Genomic DNA, 13,994 nt, shown 5'->3' with positions numbered 1-13,994 from the left:
GAAAATGATAACTTAATTAATAAATATATAGGAGTGGATTGGGCCATCATCATAAACTTTTCACATAAAATTTCTCCTTACAAAATTAATGATAAACTGTATGAAGCCATCAAATTTTCTTTTAAAAGGGTATTTCATATTTTTTAAAGAAGAAAAAGCCTTTACCTCAATAAATAATCAATCCTGGTCTTTCTGTTAATCTATTGGACTAAGAGAAAGAATTTAAAACCAGGAGTTGGGCTCAAGATCAGCTGATCACTAAAACACCTGTCATGACCCAATAGGCCACATCAATATTTACCTGTATATGATTGATTGGTATCAATATTTACCTGCATTGAACGGAATACCCCTTGGATAGGTGTCAGGTATTTACTCAACATTAATCATCGATCGTTATGAACAGCCAGGCCTCATTCAAAGTCCTGCCGTGATTTAACGATGATAACGTTATTTTCTGTTTATTGACCCTCAGTTCTATATTTAGCAACACCTCCTGTTGTTTACATGTTACGTGTCCTGTCCATGTCAACATGGTGTTTAACGTGACTATGCCGGTTATTAAAAAAAAACCTGTTTATACCAAAATAAGACAATATGAGATGCACAGTCCTATATTTAGAAACAACATTCACATCTTCTAATTTTGTAATGAACAAATTCTTCGGAAGGGTGTCAACTTTCTTGTTTCCTTCCAGGAGAATAAAACACTTGTTCAAACTTGAGGAAACTCAATACAGGCCAACGATCTGAATCAACCCCTAACAATGGGCCACCCCTCAAAAGATCTCGGTGAGAGGGTGCGGGGGTGAGGGGGTGGTTCCTGTCTGGGTCAAAGACCATTTTTGGTCCTTGTCTTCCCACCACAGAGCCCCTGTCGATTAAGTCTTCATAACCACCCCAAGACCAGACAAATACAGAAATCTGTGATAAGGATTTCCGGGTGTCTTACAAACAATCGATCGTCTCAGATGCATGAGGCAATAGGACACAATAGAAACTCAACGCCTTTGAAAAATGAGACATATTCTCTCTCATACGCTCTTATCATAAGTTCGTGAAGTGGTGTTAATAATCGATTTCCTATGTCAATTGATAAAGCAACATGCAATGGCGCTGCATTAAATTTTCTTATAAAATTGATTTTGGTTAAAATGAAATTAGTAAAACATGGACATGTATTTAATCTTAAAAAATTAAAACAATTCAAAAAGATATTTAATTTTTTTTTTAAACACATTAAGAGCAATGAACCCACAATCAAAGGGAGATAACCTGAACAGCCTTACCGTCTGCGTTTATATCGTGAGTGTGGGGACCAAAAGAGGAACGCCATATCAGCATGAACATGAACCTCTCCAGCTGTGAACTTGAACCTGACTCTACTGTAGTAGTTCACACACTCTCACACTATGAATGTGAACAGGCCTTCCTTGAGTGGTAGCTCCTACTAGTATGAACACGAAGCCGACTACACAATTGTGGTTTACAAACTTTCCAACTATGAACTCAAACCACCCAACTGTACAGTTGTAGTTCAAAAACACAAATCAGTGTTCCTATATTTAATGTTCACGACCTTTCCAACTATGCATGAACATGAACAAGCCTCCCTGGAGTAATAGTTCACAAAATATCCTGCTATGAACACGAACATCATCCTAAATCACAGAGCTTAATAATTTCCATGACCAAGCAGTGAACATCACAGGACTAGCGTCAATAAACATCCTGGGTGGTACGTTGAGAACTATGACAGAGTACATCTGGGGTGTTACATGTGTATCTGACAGGTTCACCACCAGAATTCTACACCATCAGACAGGTTCATCGTCAGACTCACTGGCCACTGGGTTGTTTATCAAGTGATTATTTATAAAATGATTTAGTGATGGTCCCCTCATCTACAGGTGACACTGCTTATCCATCAGTTAGTGCACAGGTAGAATAGGGACGAATATTCATCCCAGGTAAAAGTCTCCAGGTAGATTCATCATTCAGGGATACAGGTAAATAGGTATCAAACTGTGAACAGGTAAATATAGACATCCAATCCTCAGTGCTTTGTACATCCGACCAGAAAATGATCCCACTACAAGTGCAATACTGCATGGCTTATTTAGGGGGTGGATTTTTTTTAATTGGGGCCCTCACCAAGCTGAAGACAGAAAAGGAATCTTCTGTCAGCCATGTACATGTATAATCTAGCTTTCTCCAAGGATGCGTCTTGTCTCCACATGCACACACGACACATGAAGCATTCTATGGCATCATAATGACAGTCTATCTGATATTGTACCTCCCTTACAGGGTGCTGTCTTCTCCTCACACACACAGGACACACAGACCCAATGACAGTGAATCTGATGCTGTCAGCAGACACAGGGAGAACCAGTGTCTGTTCTAGGTGTGTGTGATAGCAGAGACAATTACTGTGGAGACCTTGTCTTGATTAGCGACAGGTGCCCCTCCACAGCTTATAGATAACTTACCCTATCTCAAGAGCATTGACATCACGCCAACAAACTACCAGAGTTACTGCCCTTGGCACAGCTTATTCATAGATCTAATAAAGACATTAAAATAACAAAACAGAAAACACGAGTTACTGCCCTTGGCACAGCATATGAGGAAAACACAAGTTACTGCCCTAGATATCAACAGACAATAAAATGAAAATAGCTTGTAGAAAACTTAATACAATATCATCAGCAGGATAATATCAAGCTGACACATAACTAGAGTTACTGCCCTTGGCACAGCACATGGAGAGAACAACAGTCACTGCCCTTGACATCAAAATAACAGTTACAACATGAGTTACTGTCCTTACACGAGTTACTGTCCTTACACGAGTTACTGTCCTTATGGCAGCAACTAACTCTGGCTCTTTAATACACAATACAACATGTTCTATTGTTCTACTTGTGTAGAGGTAGGGGAACATTGAGGTAAACATCCATATTCCAGTTGATGGGGTCATAAATCATAATTTCCGCTATCGTTTAAAGTCTGTAAAACTTCTTAAAAACCAAAGACTTAAGGAAATACTCAGTGGGTATGAATCCATAACAGTGGAAACCGCAACAAAATCAGTGTTTCTCTTTTACTGCAGACATCATGTAACAGAGTTCACAGAGTTGCTTCCCTTAACGCAGTGTAAAGCACAATCTTCACATACCAGAGTTACTCCTCTTGACTACTTATGATTAGACCAAAAATACGAAGGAGAATAGTAACAAGTCGTAGACATTAGGAGGTAACAGTATGATTAACATATCACTACAGACAGAATCATCTCCCTCCCCCCACTTCTGTGTTATAACATTGATACAAAAAAAACCATCATTTAAATAATTGATTTAAATACTGCTGGTAATCGAAGCAGACATCTTTGAATCAAGCTGAACTGCTAAAAGTTTTATCAAAGAGAACTTGATTCTTGACAAGTTCCCAGTAGTGTGATAGTTTAATACTTCAGAGACATGTGTCTTAAAAAAACTAAATGTCAAAGTTGTACGATTTCTGATTACCCTGGAACCTGACCAGGAAGTTTTTAAAATCGGATAAATATTGAAGAAACATACTTACTGTCATAATGTAATCAATAATGCTAGATATATGCTACACAGCAGTGACAATAAGTATCAATAATTCATTAAATGCTGCAAGCTAAATGTAGCTTGTACCCCAATATACTGCAAGCTAAATGTAGCTTGTACCCCAATATACTGCAAGCTAAATGTAGCTTGTACCCCAATATACTGCAAGCTAAATGTAGCTTGTACCCCAATATACTGCAAGCTAAATGTAGCTTGTACCCCAATATACTGCAAGCTAAATGTAGCTTGTACCCCAATATACTGCAAGCTAAATGTAGCTTGTACCCCAATATACTGCAAGCTAAATGTAGCTTGTACCCCACTATAACATTGACCTTCTATCCCTGAGTGTCCACAGTGGTCTGTTAGATTTTGAATTATATCTATTATCTATTGTCATAATGTCATTAACATCACCAATAATTCATAACATCAATAATGAATTAAAATTCTACAATCTTTACAGTGCCTATCCCCTGCAATAGCATTATCTATCAATAAAGTCCTATTCTTTTTAATTTAATAGCTGCCTGTCCCCTACCAAGACTGTCGGTGGCGGTCCGTCTCACGGGGGGACCCCCTCCCTGCACTCCAGCTCTCTCCATTCTCTGCCTCTCCCCCAGGCTCAGCTCCTGTCCTGTCCCCCGGTCCTAGATGCCCAGCTGGACTTTTTCTGCTCACACTTTTTCCAGTCGGACTTGTTTCTGTTGGAGTTTTGACCGGAGATCCCTCTGGACTCAACTCGGTGATCACAGACTCGGACTCAGTTACTGAGCCCGCCTCTGGTTCAAGGTCTTGAAGATTCTGGGAACTCCTGGGTCGCCTTCTCCCACAAAAACACCGCAAAATCAAACTAGGAAGCCAACCAAATCCCATACCCCCTCTGCCTGCTCCTCCAAAATAGGGTACAATGTGTATCTCTCCAAGAACTACAGAACTCTGCCCAATAACACTCAAAAGTGGGGTTTTTTTTGTTACATTGGTTTGATTATTGGTATTGAAGACACGAATCAATGTTTGGCTGGATACACACACCTCCCAAATGCATTGACACTTTGACCCAAATGATTGAGTTCCTGATGAATTAAGGCTCTATAAGAAAACGTTGATTACATAACATTTCTCTAATGAAGGAGTCTGTTAATTAAGCCTCCATTGAAATCTGCTCACATTCATCCCAATCACAGGACACAAGGGGAATGATACACCAGGGTAAACCATCTTGGTAAAACAGAACTCCATCTGCCTAGAGACAAGGCAAATCTTATACCACCTGCTAAGGTTCCAAACCTAAACAGCTTTCAACCACAAGTTTTTTTTCATTTTTTCCCTCCAACAATGTAGATTGTAAAAAAAGTTTAAAACAATAAAATAGCACACAAGTCTGGCTCGAAGTTGTTGATTTTTTTGGTTCAGGTAATAATTGGTGAAAATCTACTGGAAGATGATAACGTCAAGATAATGAATGCTGATCCAGTAACGAGAGTTTTGATTCCATCACTATTCTTAAAACATCAGTAACAGAAAAGAAAATTTGAATCACAGTGTTGTAACACAAGGAATTGGACTCTGGAGAGAGAGAGAAAGAAAGACACTGAACAGAGAGAGAAACCTCTGGACGGAGAGAGAAATCGCTGGCCGCTGTATCAGGTGAAATCAGGTGTTTCTCTTCAGCCTCCGCTGGAGTCAGGGGTTTTAAGTTCATGGGATCCTAATGCCAATCGTCTTTCAGCTACTGATTTTCCGCCCTTTCATTACCTGTAGATACCAAATCTCCTAGAAGTTGGCTTGAGCCAGATTTCTTCCACAAACCCCTGTCAATATTGGGTAGGAAACAATCACGATGTTTCCACACGGAACGGAAAATCCGATCACTGAGAGCGGGCCTTAGTCTTCAGGTAGCGATTGGTGACCGTGAGGGATTCGGGCTCATTACTGGGAGAAAGTCAGACCATGTACAGTATACAATGTATGTATAAGTATGACAATTACCTGTGTGGTTCAATAGGCAATCAATATATCAATGCAATCGACATGCACTTGTAATCCTGATATAGATTTTTTTTTACATCTCTCTCTGAGAGAGAGAGAGAGAGAGAGAGAGAGAGATTAAGTAAGTCTGATTAAAACATATATAAATCATAATATAGACCATTTATTTCCCTCAGTCTGTGCCTGGTATATCATTTTTATCAAACATTCTTCTGTCTGCATTCTGATTCATTCCTTTCAACATTTGTTTTCATTGTATTTTATGATTTATGTCTTTTTGTCTACACCAGATATAGATTGGGCTTGCCAAGGCTTTTATTTTCAGCGGTTTCTGCAGACATTGACATCAATCCGAGATATCGGTCGACGTCACGCACCGGTAACACAGTACTCCAGGAGATAACTTCCTGCAGGCTTTGTGTCGGAGATACAACATCTAACAATCTGCTGCACCAGCAATCTCAGTTAATACCTGAAGATGATGTACCATCCATTGAATCATGCATGAATGGTACATAATGAATGTACTATCAATAGATTCAAATCTTTTTATCAAAGGAGTTTGACGTAATACTTGTGCTGGTGTACCATACCAGAAATCAAATATCAGTCTGAAGGCAGAACTTGTTCATGATATACCATCTATAGATACATGTACTGTTATTTAACTCTTACAGAATGTGACATACCTGTTCAGTACTCTTACAGAATGTGACATACCTGTTCAGTACTCTTACAGAATGTGACATACCTGTTCAGTACTCTTACAGAATGTGACATACCTGTTCAGTACTCTTACAGAATGTGACATACCTGTTCAGTACTCTTACAGAATGTGACATACCTGTTCAGTACTCTTACAGAATGTGACATACCTGTTCAGTACTCTTACAGAATGTGACATACCTGTTCAGTACTCTTACAGAATGTGACATACCTGTTCAGTACTCTTACAGAATGTGACATACCTGTTCAGTACTCTTACAGAATGTGATATACCTGTTCAGTACTCTTACAGAATGTGATATACCTGTTCAGTACTCTTACAGAATGTGATATACCTGTTCAGTGCAAAGATTATTAGTATCAGATAGAGTTGTCATTTTACCACATACAATGGTTGGAGGTTTATTAATACCCCTCCCCAAACCCCCAACCCTTAGCAGAGGTCTCAATGAAAGCTCTGATATAGATTACAAAAGACTTGCTCCTGGAAGGAAATTATCAAGAATAGCAAAGTCATCTTTCTTTTATTGCTAAACATAGCATAAACAAGCTAAAATATTTATAGATGTACATGTATATAGATAGATAGGAGAGTGGTGTATGTACAGCGAGAAATAAATCAAGGAGGGTAACTCCTGACACAAACAGAAAATTAAATGCAGCCTCATAAATCAGGAACAGGTTTATTTGGAAAGACTCACAGAGACTGACTTCCTGCTTGCAGGTAATACAGTGCTATTCTGTGGATCAATATAAGTATTTCCAAACTCGATCTACATGTTTTAAACATGCTCCTCGCTTTTTATAAACATGTATGCATATTCCATGCATTTTCAATCTTTTTTTTTAATGGCCTGCAGTAATGGCCTGTTAATGATATTCCTTGCACATATAATGTTTTTAAAAAATGCGAACTCTTACATAACAATTCCGTGATCTTGATGGCTGTCTTTACACTTGAGGACAGACAGCCAGCCTGCACTTTGTTGACTCAGCCAAATGACATAATCCTAAATCAGGGACACACTTAACCTCTTGTCCTATTTATATATATTCTCTTACAAAAATAACACAGCACAGACAAGTACTGGACGGTTTGGACCAGATAGTGTTACCCTGAGGCATTGTGATTCCTGGGGTGATGTTTTGTGATACACAGCCAGATAGGGCCTCGGTACATAGGGTCATTTACCAGTTCTAACTGGCTGGCTGGCTCCTACCCTCCAATCAAATACATGTATCAAAAATCAAACATCAAAAATCAGATGTTAAATATAGCACATATCAAAATCAGCAGATATCAAAATCAGATTTAAAAAGGAAAGAAAGAACTTAAAATCAGATATCAATTATCAGTACATATCAGAATGAATAACATCAAAATCAGATACCATACATCAAAACCAAATATCAAAAATCAAAATCAGATATCAAACCAGATATCACCAGAGACATAAAATCAGCATCAGGGACACATTTCTCTTCTGTGTAGATCTCTTTGAAAACTGACCAGTTCAATTACTCCTCAAGTAGCCCCCCCCCCCCCTCCGCAGACAAGGCAGACTTTGATGTGCACCCTTTGTAACTGACCACTTAATTTCCCCAGAGAGTGGAGTCTCCATGAAGTCTGAGGTCTTCATTATACTCTCTCTCTCTCTCTCTCTCTCTGCCTTTACCTGACTATAAATCAATGGCACATCAAAGTTTGATGTATTTAGATGAACAAGATAGCAGACTTTGTGTTCCCTGTGAAATGAAAGCTACATGGTCAGTATATAAACTGCTGGCTTGAGATTTCTTACAAGTGTTAAGTTATTTAGGGTTTTCTCTTCTTAGACCAGAGTAAACAAGTAAACAAAAGTCAGGGTAAACTCTGGCAAAATTCAAATTGGCTCAAGACCTGTCACCTCCAAAATGATATTATGGTTTTAGAGAGTATAATCTTTCAAGATCAAGTTTGGTAATTATCAGTGCCGTCTCAGTATAGCAAAGAGGTAAAACAAAAGGACAATATGTTTCTCCATGTACACTTCCCAACTGACCTACTAACCCCTCCCCCCTCTTCACAACCCCCACCCACCTAACTACCATTGCTCAATGGACAATGAAGTGACATTTCACACCCATGCATTCACCTTATACAGATTCAAGAGTTTTAATTGTTCTTCACTGTGTTCAGAAACTTGTATAAAAATTTTGAATACACAGAATTTCACAGTGGAATGTGAGACCTCCCCCTGCGTTCAAAAGATTGTAGTTACACATCGGCAGGAACTATTTTTTTAACAGGTTGTTAAATGATTGTGTACACATAGCTAGCTGCAGTCAGATCTACAGCCCCTAACAAGCTTTACATTTTACATACACTGATAATGGTTGCTACGTTTACCTACATTCTAGTTACACATCAGTTATTTGAACCTACAGGATTTTAATTTTTCTGGCAAATATGTACAAGATTTAAAATATCCTTCTTTCTCCCACTCGCATATATAGACTTTTCAATGACAGTATGTATGACAATTCAAAATTTTATCTCTTTAAAATGGCAGGCCTCTGATCATGCAGTCTTTTCTTTTATTTAAAAAACCCCTCATATACATAAAAACAAAAAGAGCACATTCAATAAACTATATATATATAATTCTGAATGTCTTTCTCATTTGATCTCTGCAGTCTATTTTCAATAATTATCCTCAATGTAATAATATCTATGGGGGAAAATGCTGTGCTTTCACATCTCGTATCAAATATACATAATTATTCAAACCTGTATGCCTGCACATTTAAAGATAAAAAAAAATTGTTTGATTGAAAAAATTAAATGCAAATATGTCTTGTCATTATAATGCACATTACTTTTGATTTTTTCTACTGCATAAAGAACATGTTATTGAGTCAGAATGATGCGTCATTATACAGATTTACCTGGATGTCGAGTTCACCTGAACCACACATAACAGCTGGACCCAATACACCCCCCTTCCTCTACCTATTACACACTAGACAGATAATCTAAGTGACACCTACCCAGTAATGCAGATATACATGTCTACGGGAATCACAGGAAAAATCCACGGTCAGGACACCCTGGCATCCATTGGAACACGCGGGGAGAATATCCGACTTTATCCAGACACTGCAGCATCCCACGTTGGATTCGTCACTGGAGTTATTGATTCTTGTTGACACGAGTAAAATATATTATTGCACCGAATCAATCCGCAGAGAACGGATCAATTGAAGGCCTTCCTTAGGTATATCCTCTGTTAGAAATCTCCCTGTCTTCAATATACTCCCCTTGTAAATTATACATGGACTTGTAACTCTGGCAAGACAATTTTTTTTTTTATCCACAAAATAAATACACCATTACACAGAGTCTGTCAAAATAAAGTTCTACGGAAACAAGTCAGCACTGGGTTATTTTAGTATCAGGAGATAAGAAGAAACTTAAATATCCCTCATTCCATCAAGAAGCACTTTCATCCAAATCAATTTCAATAAATCAACTAAACCAGCCTCCTGACATTGAAGAGCTCTACTGTGTTACAGCAGTCTTACACAAGGGAGACAAACCATGTAACGAGATCTGCCCTGGGGGCACAGAATAAACACTCCAGCTGGGTTAGTTAATCAAGTGGAGACTGCAGTATGCAGGGAAAGCTTTCAAGCTGAATCCTCTAAGGGGAAAGTAGGACTCCTCACATAAATAAAACACAAAGTCTAAACATCATTCATTAAGGCCAAACAGGACCGACTCCATTTACATCTCTGATATTAATTATGGCTACTGCTCCCAGCTGTGACAAGTTGCCTCCCTTGTACAGGGAACTCTCCTGTAAACTGCGTCCTCCTTGTTACAGAGATGTTGTGTTTTTATTACAACAAACACTTATCACGGGATTGTTTTATGATAAAGAATTATAATCAGCTTGGACTTGGGAGGGTTTCAGATAATTCCCCGTCAATTTTTATTGTCCTGGTTCAAGATAAATCAGTAATCAGGCCCTTCAATGTATCCCTGACCCAGCACAAGACGACCCTGGCAACATTCCCAGCTTTCTGATGACACTATCAATAATTCCACACTGCGTTTATCTGTTATTCCATCTGTCTATCCTCCTGTAACTTTCTGTTTCTCTGACTGGCTGACTCGGGAGAACTGAGGACACTTTACACCGGACAATTAAACACTGAAGTCTCCTTTTTTGTTAAATCATCTGTTTATGTTTTTTCACCTTGTTATATTTGAGGAAACATCTGCCATTATTACCTGCCCCACACCTGCTCCTGAGGACTCCCCCCACTGCTCCTGTCACCAAGGTAAACAACACAGCCTGTCTGATCTTTACTCAGTGAGATATACCGCCAGTCTGGCCATTATCTACCAATCACAAAGCAGTTCTGACCATACAATGGTCCATTGTCACCTCATTTACTTACAGTCACCCAATACACAACACAGCGGACACAATAGGAGAGGGGGAGGGTCGCAAAAGCTGGCTTTCACAGATCAACAATGGCTAGATAAATGATGTTACAATGGACAGGGAGAGAAAGAATCAGAAATGGCTGGATAAATGATGTCTCTCTCTCTCTCCACTCACAGCTGAACACAGAAGAAAAGGTGTAAGAAATTGCTACATTCCTGACTTCACGGAGTCTGAGTGAGTCTGACTGGAGTCCAATGATGGATGTCAATTAGCTGCAGCCTTATCAGCTCCCTGGAGTTCACAAAGGTCTTTGTTTATTGTCCAGACACCTGGGACAGGAATTTGTTGCCCTCTCTCTCCACTCACACACTGACTTCCTCAACTTTCACTCCTTTCTCAACTTTCAATTCCCGTATGAAACGATCCCTTCTACCCTCCACTGAAGGCCAGTTCTTTGTCTCTGTTTTGTAAATTTTATCCCCAAAACATGTTACATGGGACCCTGAGAGTTTATGAAACTTTATATTTCAGATGTAAACACCCATAAACAGAATCCCCAAATACAGACTGGAAATATCAACACACTGGGGTTTTTATGTCCGTCAGCTGACTGGAGAAAGGGAGGGGGGTCATTAATTATCCTCACCCCCAGAGGAGGTGTCACTTTCTACAGATGCCTACTGTAGCATCCAACAGAAAATGTCTTCCTCACAGACACTAAAATTCCAAAGGTCCAAAGGTCCACTGACAATTCTTTTTATCATCCAGTTTATCCCCGATGTCACATCACACACAAATAGCTCTGGTCAGGTTTTTAAGATTGCCTCCACTAACTAGAATTAAATGACCCAGCTGATCTTTATAAATACTGTGTATATTTACCACTGGTCAACCACCGATGAAGTCTGAAAGGTCAGCCCCATTATCCATATTGCTGTTGGAATCAATGCATCAATTTCAACATCCACACCAGACTTCATTTATCACGATATAATTATACTGCTCCATATGTCATTTGCATGTGCATAAACCTTTGAATTACCAATTCAAAACACCTCACACTTAATTCTGTTCTTTGAATTAAATAAGATTTAAAGCTCCACACAATCAGCTGATCCTACCAACCCATCATCCTGCACCATAAACTGTCTTTTAATTCTTCTCTAATTAGATTCTGAATCTTTTGACAAGCTGGGAGGCATCACCCTGCTCTGTTTAATCTATATATGTCTCCTCCTCTATCCTTCCCCTGATTTACATACTAATTGTCCACCAGTTTATGCTTGCTCCACAATTTGAACATTAAGATATCCTCACAGTTTAAATTCACCTAAAAAATTTTATTCTTTATATTAGTCCTGAACTGGCAGAGTGACAATCTCCAGTAAAATCCACACACACAAATAAACACCTTTCGTTATATCATCTTCTGCTTCAAGTAGATTTGTAAATCCGAGCTCGATTGATTTACCTACACAATCATTAATACACCTCCGGTGATATGTCTGCATGTGTATAAGTCTCCTTACCGATTTAAACGTAATGCAATAAAGTTTTCACTGTGTCATGTTGTGTTTCTAAACAGCTGATGCCACGACCGACAAGAAACTGCCGTGTCACCCCGAGGAGAACTCACCCCCCAAGTCTACGCGGTCACTGAGGCTGAGAGAGAATTTTCACTGATCAACCACAACTTTGACAAAAATTCTGCATGTATGGTGCAATGGAGTGCTAATTACATACATTGGCAAAGTGTCCAAGTATTTAGTAATCAAATCTTTGGCAACTTTGATTCATAAGCTGACTGAAAATTTTAAATTTTAAAAAAAAAAAAATCAACTAAAGTATAATTAATAAAGAATCAAAAAATTTGAGAAAAACAAGTTTGGTATTTGTAATTTGAGACTTCAAACAAACTCCAGGTGATTCTGTTTAGTATTTAAAATATGTGAAACAATTTAATCAATGAAAACTGGGCTGGATCATATAAACTTTGACAACCTCAGGAAATAAACTTTAAACTTTAATGCCATACAGTACTGCATCAAATAAAACAGACAGATTTGGAAACGTGCTAAAATCTAGCATAGATCTAGCATAGCACAACTGGTTTATAATGCTAAAATCTAGCATCAGTTTTCACAACTGGTTTATAAAAAAAAAATGGACAAAATGATGGAAGTACCATTTAATTTGAATAATCCTTTCAGAGGTGAAATGAAATCAATGGAATATAATGGATACTGGAATCTAAACAGAAATGACAAACAAGAGAGGAAAACAAAAATTATTGATTATAAACCTGATCCTACGCCACAGTCAATTGAACAATGAGCAGAAATCAGTGGTCCTTCCTGACAAATACCAAACACGCAAAAGTTATTTAAAATGGAAAGTAGGTTTAATACAAATTTCTTAGATGGGAATACTGATTTACTCCTTGAACATTGTGCGAGGACAATGGCAGTCAAGCCCTTATCAAAAGCTTTCATCTCTAGCAGGCCTCTCTCATTTTCTTTGTTTATTGATTACTGGACGACTGTTTGTAATGATGACTCTGTATAAAGGGGAATAACTCCCAGGAAGCACACAGCCTTGAGCTCACAATGCAGTTATTAGAAAGAAAGAAATTATAATGTACGGTTCATTCAGCAAATATAAAAACAAATGCACAAAAATTCTTGGTTTTTAATTGTCAATACAATGAAAAGAAGAAAGCAGAATTTGGCATGTTAAGGGATATCAACAATATAATAAGTTTTATCTGCAGTTGTGTCAAGGGGAGTAACTCTTATAAAGCTCTCCTGATCAGAGTCAGCATAAACGTTCTTCCTCACTGTCTGATGGTCACAATGATTTATTTGATGATAAAGCAACTATAATAAAAGCTAAGCAAAAAAGATTACGTTTCCAATTCAAAGAGATGCAAAGTCAGGCTACTGCTGTCTTGTCTATAGAAGAGAAATTCAAAGATGATGATGATTATGGAAATGTGTATTCTTGAAATTTTATTTCCAAATCAATGTTTGATAAATAAATAATGTTCTGGTAAATACATTAACAAAAATTGATTAAATCATCCCCAAGTCTATAGGCCATGAGCGATATTTGCAGTAGCACTGAATTGACAGTCACATCACACACAATAAACACGAGGGTGTGCCTTTACACCTGACGATCAATACCTTGTTACCCGACCCTACACAACAAGTCAACGACTGCACAGACACAGGAAAGT

The 13,994-nt window shown here is 38.3% G+C and overlaps 1 protein-coding gene across 6 annotated transcripts in view; it reads right to left on the bottom strand.

The window, feature by feature from the left end:
- LOC128157924 (IQ motif and SEC7 domain-containing protein 1-like) overlaps positions 1 to 13,994 on the bottom strand; it is a 55,026-nt gene that overhangs the window by 35,145 nt on the left and 5,887 nt on the right. For 2 of the 6 annotated variants that reach the window (XM_052820584.1, XM_052820594.1), the window contains exon 1: positions 4,144 to 4,493. The exons of 1 other annotated variant lie outside the window; for it this stretch is intronic. In XM_052820584.1, the coding sequence (XP_052676544.1) occupies positions 4,144 to 4,478 (335 nt within the window). In that variant the 5' untranslated portion in view covers positions 4,479 to 4,493. Of the gene's footprint in view, positions 1 to 332; positions 355 to 1,289; positions 1,439 to 4,143; positions 4,494 to 9,350; positions 11,368 to 13,994 lie in introns of those variants that run through there. 3 more of the 6 variants (XM_052820592.1, XM_052820587.1, XM_052820596.1) reach the window with 3 other exon arrangements.

This window comes from Crassostrea angulata, chromosome 8 (assembly GCF_025612915.1).
Source record: "Crassostrea angulata isolate pt1a10 chromosome 8, ASM2561291v2, whole genome shotgun sequence".
Taxonomy (NCBI): Eukaryota; Metazoa; Mollusca; class Bivalvia; order Ostreida; family Ostreidae; genus Magallana; species Magallana angulata.
The sequence above is the reverse complement of the archived record's forward strand: the minus strand, read 5'-3'. Positions and strand labels throughout refer to the sequence as shown.